Source organism: Larus michahellis, chromosome 6, assembly GCF_964199755.1.
Source record: "Larus michahellis chromosome 6, bLarMic1.1, whole genome shotgun sequence".
In the NCBI taxonomy this organism is placed as follows: domain Eukaryota; kingdom Metazoa; phylum Chordata; class Aves; order Charadriiformes; family Laridae; genus Larus; species Larus michahellis.
The window spans coordinates 21,609,583-21,624,058 of NC_133901.1; the positions used below are offsets into that span (position 1 = coordinate 21,609,583).

Below are 14,476 nucleotides of genomic sequence, written 5' to 3' on the forward strand. Positions count from 1 at the left end.
CTGGTTGGTCGTCAGCCTCTCGGCAGCAGATGGAGTCTTTGTGTCAAATCGAGTGACTGAATTTCATTTATTTGTATTTTGGGTCGGTTTATTTTTTTTCAGAAAAACATCCTTTGCAGACTGAAAGGAGCCCACCAGCCCGCTCAGTTCCAGGATTTGAATGAGTGGATTAAGGGCTAATATGTTAAGCTTATTCTTCACCAAATGCGTGTTGGGTTTTTTTTTTTTTCCTTCTTAAATGTTGATTTATTTCAGTGCTTCTTTCCGTGTTCATAGCCAACTCAGAGAGGGAATTAAGCAAAAGCAGCTTCGCGAGAAGATGATTAAACCTGAAGTGTCACAGGGAAGAGCGGTCCTGACGGCTCTAATGGCTGGGCTGCGGTTCCAGCCCAGACGTTGATTTCCCAGTCCCAGCCCGCTGCTCAGGTCTATCGATCCCGCCTCTGGTCAGGCTCTGCGGCTGTCGCCTTCCCCTCCGGTGACCTGAGGCTGCAGTTCAGCCTCGGGCGTCACTTGCACAACGTGCTGTGCCTTTTCTTCTGTAAGGTCTTTAGCACTAACACGGGTTTTGCAGGTGGGCGTTGTGGGGGAAAAACGCTGCAAATACTGTCTGTTTGCCAGGTTTCCCCACACTAAGACTAGACCTTCACAAAAGTGGGCGCCACAGATAACAAAACGACCTTCCAGCAGGATTGCACGTAGTCCATGTGAGTCTCGGGTCATGTTAATCTCTTTGGGAAAGCACGGCTCAGGAGCCACTTCCCAACGCAATATCCTTACATCGGCCTGTCTGCTTGGATGTTTTATTTCACATATATACTGATCTTAAAGTGGATAATGGTGTAATGTGTGTATTTAATTTTTTTTCCCCTTTTTCACAGTATCCGTTCGAACTAGGCCTGGTAGCGGCGTTTGTGTTTTCGACGCTGGTGTGTCTCAGCAGGCTCTACACGGGGATGCACACAGTCCTGGTAAGGATGCCCGGCGCCACTCGTGCCTCCAGCTCCACTGACCTGCAGCCATTCCCATTTCCCGCTCTTCAAGTGATGCACGTCCTGCCTTGGCTGTGCCACCGCCGGAATATAGGAGTCATGCCACTAAATTTCAGGCTGTACATTCAAAGGCAGCTGTGAGGAAACCCTCAGGCTATTGCTATTTGAGTCTGCAGGGGAATTATTTATACCACTAGGGAAGCGGCGGCGCGCGTGGGTTGAGGAGCCGGGTGAGGTCAGTGCGGCATCTGAATTGTAGTTCTCTGTTTTGAAATTTTAATTGTGAGGAATGCACTTGGGCAACTGACTGCTGCTCCTTAGCTAAGCCTTTTGTGCAATAGTATCACTGTTGTCAGTGAGAAATATTCCAGGCTGGTTCAGCCTGGGAGTGTCAGGGGAGGAATAGCAGGTTGGTGAGTCACGGCGACGGCCGGCGGAGAGGGGAGGAGAAGGTAAAACCTGACAAGTGAGCTGCCCTTGGGGGACTGGGGGACAGCGAGGCTCGTGTTACCATCCAGGGATGTGGCACTTAAAAAAAATATATTATGACAAGCTTCTTGTTTTCAGCTGGTGGGAAATTCGTTCTTAAAGGATTGAGATGCATGAATACTTCATCTGAAAATAATAGTAAAATATCAGTGACTTTATATGACGGACTCATTGGGCACAGTTGTTTCATAGAATCATAGAATGTGTTGGGTTGGGAGGGACCTTTAAAGGCCATCTAGTCCAACCCCCCTGCAGTCAGCAGGGACATCTGCAACTAGATCAGGTTGCTCAGAGCCTCATCCAGCCTGGCCTTGAATGTCTCCAGGGATGGGGCCTCCACCACCCCTCCGGGAACCTGTTCCAGTGTCTCACCACCCTCAGTGTAAAGAACTTCTTCCTAATGTCTAATCTAAACCTACCCTGCTCTAGTTTAAACCATTGTCCCTCGTCCTATCGCTACATGCCCTTGCAAACAGCCCCTCCCCAGCTTTCTTGTAAGCCCCCTTCAGGTACTGGAAGGCTGCTGTAAGGTCTCCCCCAAGCCTTCTCTTCTCCAGGCTGAACAACCCCGACTCTCTCAGCCTGTCCTCATAGCAGAGGTGCTCCAGCCCTCGGATCATCTTCATGGCCTCCTCTGGACCCTCTCCAGCAGGTCCATGTCCTTCTCGTGCTGAGGGCTCCAGAGCTGGACACAGCACTCCAGGTGGGGTCTCACCAGAGTGGAGCAGAGGGGGAGAATCACCTCTCTGGGTCTGCTGGCCACGCTTCTTTTGATGCAGCCCAGGATGCGATTGGCCTTCTGGGCTGCAAGTGCACATTGTTGTCTCATGTCCAGCTTTTCATCCACGAGTACCCCCAAGTCCTTTTCCACAGGGCTGCTCTCTATCACGTCATCCCCCAGCCTGTATTGATAATGAGGATTGTTTAGAGATGCCAGCCCTGCTTGAAGAACAGATTTCAGCGTGGCTCTGATCAGGCAGTAGCTGGTTCCTTCCCGACAAGAGGAAATGCTGTTGATCTGCTCCACAGAGAGGTGAGAGGGGGTGGTCCAGCTTCCCAAGTACGGATAAAATCTCCCGGCTACTTCCCCACAGGAATTTGATACACATTGTTGGTTGGTTGCACATGCACAAATAATTGCATTTTTTTACTAAGTAATAATTATGTTTGTTATAATAAGGAGGCTTGATGAATGTAAGAAAGGGAGCTCCTATGAGATTAAGGTTAGCTATAAAATATAGCTTGACCTTTCCTTCCAGGCCTAGTGGATCAAAACAGTATCTTAAATGGAAGCTGGAGACACCCTTTCTTGGCTAGTGACCTTAAGTCAATCTGTAAAAATTCTTCACATACTTCCCTTGCTGCTCCATTGCAATGAAAGACTCCTCTAAATTTAGATGGATTTTAGGCTAAAGAAGAAAAAGCCCTTTGTACCTTTGACACGATAAGGAAGGGCTTTAAAATAAAATAAAAAAAAAAAGCTCTGTAGTTGAACTGTGAGCAATGCTGCCTTTCAAAAGGGCAAAGGGGCTTTGGTGGGGTCTTCACTCCGTGCCTGCCACGGTGGGGACGGAGCTGGGGAGATGCCTGGTGATCACGGCTGTGATCACGGTGGTGCCCAAACACAACCCCGCTCTCTGTGGCACCTTCCCTCCCACCTGCAGGGACAGGTTCTGGTGTCCTACCTGCAGTGACAGGGTTCTCCCTGGGGAAGAAGGGCAGTTCGGAGCCATTTGCCGCACTTCGAGGGATGGCTCCCTCCCTGAGCTGCCCGAGCTGCCGCAGGGCCCAGGCGCAGTGCCCTCTCAGCCAAGCACCAACCAAAATGGCCTCTGGCTAATGAATTCTTAACCGAGGTCTTAATAGAAAATGAATACCGACAGGATAGAATTACATATTAAACGATCATAATATTTTAGTAAAGCAAATGAACAGGTAAAATACATCCACCGAATTAACGTAACTGAATTTTTCCTGTTCGAGGAAGCAGAGAAGGGTGGCAGGGTGGCTGCACCGTGCTCTGCTGCAGCTGGAGCTGGAGCTCCGCTGCGGGGACTCATCTTCTGTAGCCCCAGCTCTACAAATCAGTCTGTATTTTGGCGCTGTGGGCGTTGCTTCTGCATCAGGAGCCGCTCAAAAAGCACAGTCGTGTCAGTAGAAGAGACGTTACAATTAAAGACCTTCTGGAGATGCACTGAGCCGGTACGAGAGCTATCTGCATCGTTACAGCCGGATCAGAATGAATACTGTGATTAGGGAAAAGGGAATAAACACCCGTTGCCTGGGCTGTTACCAGGAGAGCGTCACCCAGCCGGAGAAAGGGATGGAAGCACTTGCACTGCTGAGAGATAATTTAATTACAGCAAACCGCCTTCACCACCGTGACAGAAGAATATCCCATGTTTGTGGAGAAGCAGGAGGAAGGCAGGGTTCTTCCTTTTAGGTCTTAAATGATGGAGTCTGAGGAGGTGGTGAAGAGAGAATCTGGAGTTACTTGGAAAGGGCAAAGCAAAAATTTGGACATGTCTTGAAGCAAAGAACCTGTAACATTTTAGGGGTTATTTTTAAGGAACAAGAAGCAATTGGAGACACTGGGACCGGTCTTTTTTGTTGTTTGGTTTTTTTTCCCCAGATAATTGTATTTTTACTCCGCATCCTAAAACTTTGGCCCAGTTTTTGATCACTGCCTCAGTGAGATTAACAAGTTTTTCTGTCCCCCCGCTGCTGAAGCATGTCTGGTTCATCTCGTATTTGAAACGATGAGCGACGGCGTTCATATGAGTACCCAGTATTCCAAAAAGATGTGAGCAAGGTCATCGCAAATCCTGTTGGGAAGAAATTCACCAGCCGAGGGCCGCCCCCGGAGCAGGGGCAGGAGGGGAGGCTTTTAGCCTTCTTTTAACCCTTCAGCAGTCAGAATTTCTTAATGCACCAAGCGGATGGGTTTGGCACTCGCTGTGGCGGCAGCAGAAGAGGGTGTCCCCTGTGTCCAGCCAGCGGCGGGGGCTTGGGGATGTCACTCCAGAGCCACAGCCGACCTTGTGACAGGCTTATTGGTACCGCAGCTTCCCACCGGGGCTGCCCCGAGCCAGAAGCAATGATGCCCTGTGCCGGCCCGTGTGGGCAGTAGGATATAGGGAGAAATCAAAAGATCACTTTTTATGACCAAAAAGAAACCTGAAAGTTGTTTCTCTAAAAGTAAATTGTTTTGGTTTTTTTTTCCCCTGAGTTATATCAACTCAGTGCTGATGCATTTATTGCTGATCACAGCACCCTCAGGGAAGGGTGCTCTGTAACCCCCACCCTCCTCCTTTGCTGCATCTCGGGTTTTTTAACACCACCATTAATCCTGAAATTATCCTAAATATTTTAAAGCTGATAACCGAACAGCGTATTGGCATCACTTTACGCACAGTGGCAGTACAGTCCTGGCGGGATGAAGCAGAGTAGCCTTCAGGAGTGGAAGGCAAGTAAGAGATTTCTGTTGAGGAGAGCGAGTAGCATAGAATCATAGAATCGCCTAGGTTGGAAGGGACCTTTCAGATCATCTAGTCCAACCATCAACCTAACTCTGACAAAACCACCACTAAACCATATCTTTAAGCACTATGTCTACTCATCTTTTAAATACCTCCAGGGGTGGTGCCTCAGCCACCTCACATGAAATGGAAGTGTGAAGGGAATTCGGGCAGTAAGTGACCATATACAAGACAGAATAGGAAAAGTGTTATTTTTGCTTTGGTTGGTAATCACAGGGAAGATGCTCGAGTGCCACCGTGTTTGGGGTGCTGGTTCAATATTCTGGGGGTATTTTGTGAGCGTGTGCCATTCCAACCGTAGTTTCAATGGGAGGAGCATAGGAGGGTCTTGCCTTCAGAAAGCCAGACCGCATGCTTTTGCAATCCTAAAAAACCATAAATCATGCTCTAAGACCTTGGGAAACAAAAAAAACCCATCCCAGCACAAGAAGGGCAGCGGAGGTGCCAGTACCCATGGAGCATGCTCCCTTGGTGATGGGAAGAAAGCATCCTTCCCTGCATCCCAGCCATTGCCTGCAGCTGGATGTTCACCTCCATTGTTTCTCCTTATGTGTCTGTAGCTCAGGAAAATAACCTGAAGGTCTTGCAGCGTTAGAAACCTGATACTGGCCCATTCTTTAGGCAGCAAACCCAAATGACGGCTCTCTAGCTAAAATCGATAGGAGCAAGGCCTCCCTTGTGTGGAAGCTGGGGAGATGCTGGTGGCTGTGGGGAGGCAGGGGGATGCTGTGCGGGAGTGGGGCCGAGCGGTGGGGGGGAGCTTTTTTGGGAGGGATGGAGACTGTGGAGGAGTTGTCTGTGCCAAAGGGAGCTGGAGCGTCCCAGCAGGGAAATGTGGGGTTTTAAGCTTTGCCAGTAGTGCTGCACCTTGAGCAAAATTTGTGCCTGCCCTCATTTAAAAATTCCTTTATAATTGCGGGTTTGGCAAGAAGCTAATCTGTTTACACAGGCAGACAGGCAAGAATGTGCTTCCTGGGAGTGCTAACAGCAGCTCCACCGCCGGGAAAAGCTAAGGTCCCGCTCCTGCGTGCGCAGTCGGGAGAGTGCAGAACAGCAGTTTTTCTCACAGAAATCAGAGCCATCCCTCTTCTTCCCATCTTCTCCTTATTTCAACAGGCGAGGGGGGAGGAAATCATAAATTCTGCTCTGCTAAATGTCTTTGTAAAGTGTTGGTCTTGAATTTGCCCACCCCTTCTGGCTGTTCAGAAAATTAAACCTCTGCCCGTGCCTACCAGAACCAAAGGGAGTCACTGCTGACGGCCGCAGCTGGGCATGTCCCACGCTCTCCAGCGGCTTCTAGTAAGGAGTCTCCAAAATGAGAAGCCCCTATATTGGTGGACGGGGGAAAAAACAGAATAAACCGCCGGTATCCAGACTTCTTTGATTGTGCACCCCTGCCAGTAAAAAATTGTTGAGCGTGCAGCCCAAATATATGTATATTTACTTATGAATTATATACATGTCCTACTGTGCTGCTACGTACATTATAAAACATACACAAAAATTAGAAATTTAAGAAGGATGAGAAAGGATGAAATAAGCACTACTTTTAAAAGAAATATATATATATTTTATTTTACTTATTAGTGGTGCAAAAAGCATTTTCTTCCCACGGCCCAGTGGGTTGCCTTGGACGCCGACTTTGGAGACCACTGGTGTAAGCCAGTGGTCGGGAGCAGAGCTGGTTGTCTGGGTCCTGCTTGAAAACTACAGGAGCCATGTCACTGTACTGGGGCTGGACGGGAGGAGAATAAAATTCAGAAAACCTTAATCAGGTCCATAAATAGAGGCCACCTGCACCCCGGCCGGGAACTGCTGGAGTCAACTGGGTAAATCTGAGTAAAGCATTTGGTCAAATGTCTTTCATTGGAACAGAAAAACACGTCAACAGCTTTTGGGTTTCACTCCTTAATTGAGATGTCAGGACTTTTTCTTCTAATATGAGGTGGACAAATAGCAGGGTGGGAAATGGAGGCACAAAGTGGTGATGGGATTTCTGGGCGTCAGTGCTGGGAGCAACCCCCAGCTCTTTTGTGTTGATGCCGTTAGTGTTGGGCCAGAACGTGCCTTTGTGTGTAAAGTTATCATCTAAAAATGGGTATCAAAAGATGGATTATTATGCTGTTGGGAAATATTGGCTCCTAATGGTATTTTACGTATTAGGCATCTGTGAAAAACTTTGTGTATTTCCGTGGCTATGCTCATGTCATGGATGAGGGAATAAATGTAAGGGGGAATTTGCATTAGGAATATGCAAAATGGCTCTGGGAGTTGCTTAAAACCAAATGTGCTGCGAATCTCTTGTCTGGAAGTTGTAAACAGCTAAAGTTCAGCCATACTGGAGTAATGCATTTACCAGAAAGTCATTAAATATTTCTGTTGTGAAAAAGTCCCCTCGTTCCTGCCTCACCATAAATGAAGTTCTCATAAATAATTCATTTCAGACTGTGACCAAGCATGGTAGTAGTCAACTGTCATGACTCGGTGAAAAAGATACAATCCTGAGAAGGGGATGTTTCTGCCTGTGATTAACTCTGGCTTTTGCAGGGTTTTTCACGGTCAGAATGCAAATTCTGCCGCCTCCTGAGCGACGTCGGGAGAGCCGCGCAGGGAAACTTGTTATGTTGCTTTTTACCTGGCTGCTGTCATACAGGCGGCTTTTGTTCAGGGTTACCTCTTGTCTCCCTTCCCAGCCGTGGGGCCGACAACAATCAAGTTCTCAAAACACCTTATTTGCCTCTGTTAATAAATTAGGTTTTAACTATGTGCTTGCCTCGGGCACTTAACTACAAGCCAGATTTCAGAGTCTTGGGCAACAAATTTCTCTGTGGTGTATTCCTGCCCGGCGGTGCCTGCCTCTCCCCGCGGTCGGCAGGAATCGTGGCGCGCACACACCACGTCCCGCGGCTCTGCGGCTTTTCTGCCCCAGAGCCCGTGTTTCTGGGCTGGGTGGTTGTCTCTGACAAAAGACAGCATCTTCCCACTCATGCAAAGCAAGGAAGCGATAATCCTATTGATCTGATGAAATTGCTTGTAGGATTATGGGAGAGGAAGGGTTTGTATGAAGGCAGCTTGCCGTGATACCGTCCCTGAGATGGAGTTGCGCGTGTGCCTTTGCCACTGAGGTTGTAGGTGGAGAGTGCCCTGAAAACATGGAAGCAGGTGAGGGGAAGATGTGATTTAATAGATATGCTCACAAGGACAAGGTTGGGTTCACAGATTGTCACGTTTTGTTTAGCGCAGCCTTCAAGTTGTCCCTGTTGCAGGGACAATGCCATCGCTTGTGAATTTGGGGCATTCCTCCCGGGCTGCGTGCTCACGGGTGCACATGTTGGTCTTTTACCCATCACCTGAAAATTTCTGTTTTGCCTGCCATGTCTCACAAAGCTTTTTAACGTGATCTCTTTGCAGGACGTGATCGGCGGAGCGCTAATTTCAGCTGTGCTGCTCGTGCTCTTGTATCCTGCGTGGGACACGATAGATCACTTGCTGTTGACCAGTCCCTTCTGTCCACTGCTTTCCATAGTTGTGCCTCTTGTCTTATGTTACAACTACCCCAAACTAGACTATTACAGCCCTACCAGGGGAGACACCACTACTATCTTAGGAGCAGGAGCTGGAGCAACTGTAGGATTTTGGTTAAATAACCAGTACGCCACGCCAGCCTACACCAGCGAAAATTTTCAGCTTGGATTTCCTCTGATCACCAGTAAAATGCTGGTAGTCGTGCTAGCCAGGTTCTTTGTAGGCATCTTTATTGTTCTACTGACGCGCCGGCTCATGAAGAGCGTGGTCCTTGGCATGCTGGGCTATCGGTACAAGTTTCCCATCGGCGACCTGGAAGCCCGGAGACGACTGGAAGTCGAAGTGCCGTATAAATTTATAACGTACTCCTCAGTTGGCTTCAGTGCTACCGTGCTTGTGCCGCTGTTGCATGGGCTGTTAGGACTGATGTGAGTGTGGCGCCTTCCTTACAATGTCATGTGTGACACCACCATTTCAGAGATGAGTCAACCAAGGCTGGTAACTTGACCAAGAAGTGTTTTGTGCCTTTCTGCACTGGCCTAAAATACCCGATTCGGAAGAGTCACGGGAATCGCTGTACACAAATAACTTTGGGTTAGAAAGTGCCGACCCATACTTTGTCCCATAATTAGAGACCCCTGGCCCAGATGACTAAAGGTGACAAGCAAAGAGTACAAAGCCAAAGTCCCTGCCAGAGCGTCAGCAGTGGCTGGTTTTGCTGGGGGTGTCGGGAGCCATGGCTGTGCCTCGGGAACACCAGCCCCGGGGCTCCCTGGGCTGCAAAACTGCTTGCCCGGCCATAGGGTTGCTCCTGTTGAAGAAGGAGAGCAAGCCAAGGCAGGGCTTGTGTTTGGGGCGTGGGGGAGCAAGCGGCTGGTGGGGTGGGCGAAGAGGCAGCCAGCCAAGAGTGAAGTGCCGTCCTTGGGGCATGCAGAGCCCTGTCTGCATCCCGCTATCCCCTGGGGACCGGGGGTGAAGAGAGAGTGGCTGAACGAGGGAAGGTGATGTGGAGGTGGATGCTCTTCAAGTGCTGGCACCTTCCCGCTGTCGGGCTTTGGTGGGAGCGTCCTGCTGGCCAAGACCAGCAGTTTTCTTCAGCAGCCAGCATCAGCAGAGATCAGAGACGGCCACGCTTGGGTATAGCTGAGCATTTCCCTAATGAAATCTGGTGATTATTGTACTTGTCGCTTGTCATAGTGTCTTCTGATGGCACTGCCAGACCTGGCTAGTTCTGTGTGTATGGTTTTACCCACTGCAATCCCTAAAAAAAAAACCCACCCAACCCACCACCAAAAAAACCCAGCAATAAAAATAACAAACAAAGAAGTGAAACAGAAGAAAGAAAAATCCAACACAAAACACTTTAAGTAATTTGTAACAAATTTATCTTGGATATTAATAAGGTAGCCTCCAGTAAAAGGTCCTTTGCCTGCATACAACTGAGCAGAGTTGTTACCGCAATGTTGAGACTTGTGTTCAAACTGCTTAACTCTGATTTAGCTTTCCTGTCTAGGGGATGTGACAAAGTCCTTCCTATTGTGCAGGGGTGACAAATAGTGTCCTTAAACCGCGTTGTGGAAGGAGCTGAGCGGTGACTCTGGTGACTACGACGTGTGGCGATGATAAGATGCCGTCATTTTCTGGTGCTGCACAGCATTACAGTTGGTCTTCCATGCATCTTGCAATACCGTGTGTACACTTGTAGAATAGCAGTTGATGAATGTTCATAGGAGGGTTGTCGCTGTAACTCAGGCTGCTTATTTTAAAAAACAATATGTATATCAACTGTTGGACCGATGAGCTGTTGAGAAATACAGCGGTGAATGTGGTCTGCTTGGCTAGAAAAATGTAGCACACCATAACCATGGAGCTTCAAGCATGGCCCCTGTGCCTTTCCCTGCCAGAATGTACAGTGAAAGCCAGCTTTTTAACCATGTCCGCTCGACTTCTTGGCTGCAAGAAAAATTAAGCTGAAGAAAGTAAAGCAGGTGCTTTGCTGTCAGTTGACCGCTTGGAGAAATGTAACCCAGTTCCAAAAATGTAAGCTGGGAGTTTTAAAACCGGGTCGGTAGTCTCCAGAAGAAATGCAGGTGGAAATTTTAACCATTTTTCAGATTTGCCCAGGCTGCGGATAAACTATTTTGAATTAGGACTTTACCCATGCATGCAAAGAGCTTCAGCCAGTCTTTCAGCAGGGCACGTACCCGCTTACACCTGGGCTTTGGGGAGCACTGGGCTTGGGCCACCAAAGCCACAGTGACCCGTCCTCCATCTCCATCCTGCCCACGCACCACAGAAGCACCGCCATCAGGCTTTAAACCACCTTTAAAATACCTTCTGTTAAGAGTGCTTTATGATGTACAGCTGCAGGGCAGAGCTGAAATTGGGAAAATGGGACCAAAATTGGGAAAAAATCTTGACAGCACGCTGTTTAAGCTGTGGGGTGGGACCAGTTAGTCCCAAGAAAAGCATGGTTTGACGGGGACATTCCTGCAGTTTTATGTGTAAAATTTCTGTTCTGAATCACAGCTATTTTACGCTTAATGAAGATTTTATAAATGATATAGAAATGCTTAGATTTATAAAGTATGCGCACAAGTATTTTTATCTTTTATAGTATTCACCTGCATGTGACTCATGCAATACATGCAACCTGTACTTGGTTCAAATTTTAAAATATACGTATTTTGGAAAATTTGGCGTTTCTCTGTTCGTTTGTGTCCTCCGTTGCTACTTGTACATGACTGATATAAGGGGAATGAGTCGCGGTTTAGGAAGCTTCCCAAGTGCAGCCGCCCCCCTCCCTTCCCCAGCCGTCCCGCTTGCGGTCCCTTGTCCCCTGCTCGCTCCAGCTGCGACCTTCGGCTGCCCCGGGCTCAGCAACCACAGCCTGCTTTTTTAAATACATACAAAAACAACTACTGATCTACTCACAAGTATCTATTACATCCTTTGCAAATGGAAATTTGTGAATTGCTGTGTTGTTAGTGATGGGGGACACTTCGGCATCTGGTATCTCCTTCACCTGCAACATCTACCTCTAATAGACTAAGCAGTTAATTGGAAGCTAACTGTGATTTTAAATTAACATACCCAATTATAGCATGATGACCCGTAAACCACAGAATATTTCATGTTCATTGAGGAGCCTAACAAGATTTTCTTGTCAAGGATGTGTGTGTTTGAAAGCAGGCAGGGCCATGTCCTCCCCTCAGCATCATGTCCCGCCTGGAAGCGGCATGCCCGTGGACCCCCAAGTGCCCACAGCTGATTGTGGTGAGCCCCGATTGCTGCAGCATCCCTGGGCTGCCGGGACCAGGCACGGGTTTCAGCTGGGCTTCGTGCTGAGGCTGTGCTTGTGGGATGATCCCAGGACCACAGCTGCTCCCGCAGGGCTAGGCATGGAGAGACAAGTCCTCTGACAAGGTAGGACACGTCAACCTTCCTGTGTTTCATTAACCCGAAGCACCAGGTCCTCCAGCAAACCTACATGTGTCTTTCCTGCCTTTGGAAATACCTTTGACAGGCTGAGAGAGTTGGGGTTGTTCAGCCTGGAGAAGAGAAGGCTCCAAGGAGACCTTATAGCGGCCTTCCAGTACCTGAAGGGCCTACAGGAAGGATGTGGAGGGACTCTTTATCAGGGAGTGTAGTGATAGGAGGAGGGGTAACGGCCTCAAACTGGAAGAGGGGAGATTTAGATTCTGTATCAGGAAGAAATTCTTTCCTGTGAGGGTGGTGAGGCACTGGAACAGGCTGCCCAGAGAAGCTGTGGATGCCCCATCCCTGGAGGTGTTCTAGGCCAGGCTGGATGGGGCTTTGAGCAGCCTGGTCTAGTGGGAGGTGTCCCTGCCCATGGCAGGGGGGTGGAACTTGATGATCTTTAAGGTCCCTTCCAACCCGAACCATTCTGTGATTCTGTGAAATGCTCCTCGCCTCTTTGTCCCTGCAGTTTGGGTGCCTCTGCATCTCCGGCCTGATGGCAGAAAATGAGGTTTTGTTGCCAGTTTGTTGGTCGTGTTCTCTACTCAGTAACACAAAGACATCAGCTGGATCCTCTTGAGCTTATTTTTTTAAAGCAAACACTGCTTTTCATGTGAATGGGGTAGGAGATAACTTCCAGCTACGGATGCACCAGCCTTGGAGCCTGGGCTGTTGACTTCTCCCTGGTACTGTCCTGTACAACCTGGTCCAGCCGCTACAGCTCTCCATCCCAACACCTTCTTCAGCCAGAGGGGTGGCGCCAAGGCAACCTTCTTCTAAATTTCCTTTGTTCTGCTGCCAAGAGGGACGCAGCAGCATCTCACCCTTAGCTTAGTCCACTCTGTCCTGCTTTCAGGCTGCCCCCACCCCGAGGTGCTCGCTCGGCAAACCCCTTCCTGGGTGCGTGTTGCCCAACGGGGCTTCCTCCTGGCACAGGGCACCTCTGTGTGCCCATCCCCCGGCACAGAACCAGCTGCTCTGGCAGTGTCCACGTGTTGTTGCACCCCTCCGAAGGGATTAAAACCCACCCAGCAAGCACTGAATGCGCCTATTTGAATTTTCCAGCAGTAACTTTGTCATGACCCCAGTCTCCTGATCCATTCAAATTTCTATGTAAAAACTGCGAGTCAGCGTGGAGGTTGGTTGCTTTTCTGGATACAGGTGATTGGGACAGAAGAACAGAAAATGGTTTCAGTTTCAGTGTTAACCCTTCAAGTGCTGGCTGCCAGTAGAAGTTGGGAACTGTTCCACACCTCCCAAGGGGGTGGAAGCGCGGTCAGCAGCGGGTGGGATCTGGCACATGTACTAAAACATGCTCAAGCAGGACCCTCGTGTGCTGCCACCCGGCTCCTGCTCCTGACAGAGGAGCCACACCTCCTGTGTGGGACCATGCACGGCCCGTGGCCACCGCCGTCCCACTGTCCCTGCTGCCACACTCATGCCGGGCTCGGTTTCAAGGTCGCTGGGTGGTCAGAGGTGTCGTGTGTGCCCATGGCCGTGACCCCCCACGGCAGCGCCCGCTGCTTGTGCTCAGTGTATTCTGTATCGCCTGCCAAACGGCGAATGATTTAAATTGCAAGCAAGGAGGCTACCAGCCGGAGATGGCAGCAGTCCCAAGCGTTACCTTTGCATAAACACTCCCAGGCAGAAGCCACAGCAACCTGCCGCACAGAGATGGGCGGCTGGGACCTGCGGCCAGGCCCTAGGGGTTCCTGCTCTTCTGAAAAGCATCTCTGCAGCACCAAAGGACAGCAAGGACAAACCCAGAAGTCAGTCCTTCCGTCCAGCTGAAATGAACCCAGCAGTCACCCAGACAGGACGTTAAAATGGGCTTTACCCTCTCTGTCACCAGTCCTCCAGCCTTGTACGCTCATGCTCAGATCTCAAGAGATGACCCAGGCCCCACAGCCAGCAGGAGCAAGCCAGAAGTTGTTCATAATTGGGGACCACTAGTGAAAAAAATCTAACTTCCAACTCTTCCTTAAAGAAACACTCAAACTTCAAAAGATGTTCAAAAATTGCTCAAAAGTCCCCACCATCAGCAGGCAATATTTCCTTTGCCAGAGGCTGTCGCTACAGCAAAGGGTAAGAGCAAAATTGCAATGCTCATGGTGGCTCGCTCTGGCGCAAAGCTGTGTGTTGGACACCTCGATTATTGGATACAGCTATGAGCAAGCTGTAAATATCAGATAATTGGTTTGGGGCTATGAAAGACAACGGCCTGCCATAAATATGCTAGACTTGCATGGAGCATCCCACTCATCAGGATTCCCAGCTAATCCCGAGCACGGCATGACAGCGAAGCTCAGATTTCAGAGCTACGGCAGGCTGTGCGAGGCTGGTAGCCCCGTGGCTAGCTGCGAGAGGGGCCGGTGGCTCTGCAGAGGCTTTTCAACCTTTCTCTCCATCCTCTTCCTCTACTTTTAGCAAGTAACGCTGCCTCCCCGGGAT

The 14,476-nt window shown here is 49.3% G+C and overlaps 1 protein-coding gene across 4 annotated transcripts in view; it reads left to right on the forward strand.

The window, feature by feature from the left end:
• The window catches only part of SGPP2 (sphingosine-1-phosphate phosphatase 2), a 58,624-nt gene extending 47,390 nt beyond the window's left edge, over positions 1-11,234 (forward strand). For all 4 annotated transcript variants that reach the window (XM_074591877.1, XM_074591875.1, XM_074591876.1 and 1 more), the window contains 2 exons: positions 882-971; positions 8,432-11,234. In XM_074591877.1, coding sequence (XP_074447978.1) covers positions 882-971; positions 8,432-8,977 — 636 coding nt within the window. In that variant the 3' untranslated portion in view covers positions 8,978-11,234. The remainder of the gene's footprint in view (positions 1-881; positions 972-8,431) is intronic.
• Positions 11,235-14,476: the final 3,242 nt, after the last annotated feature.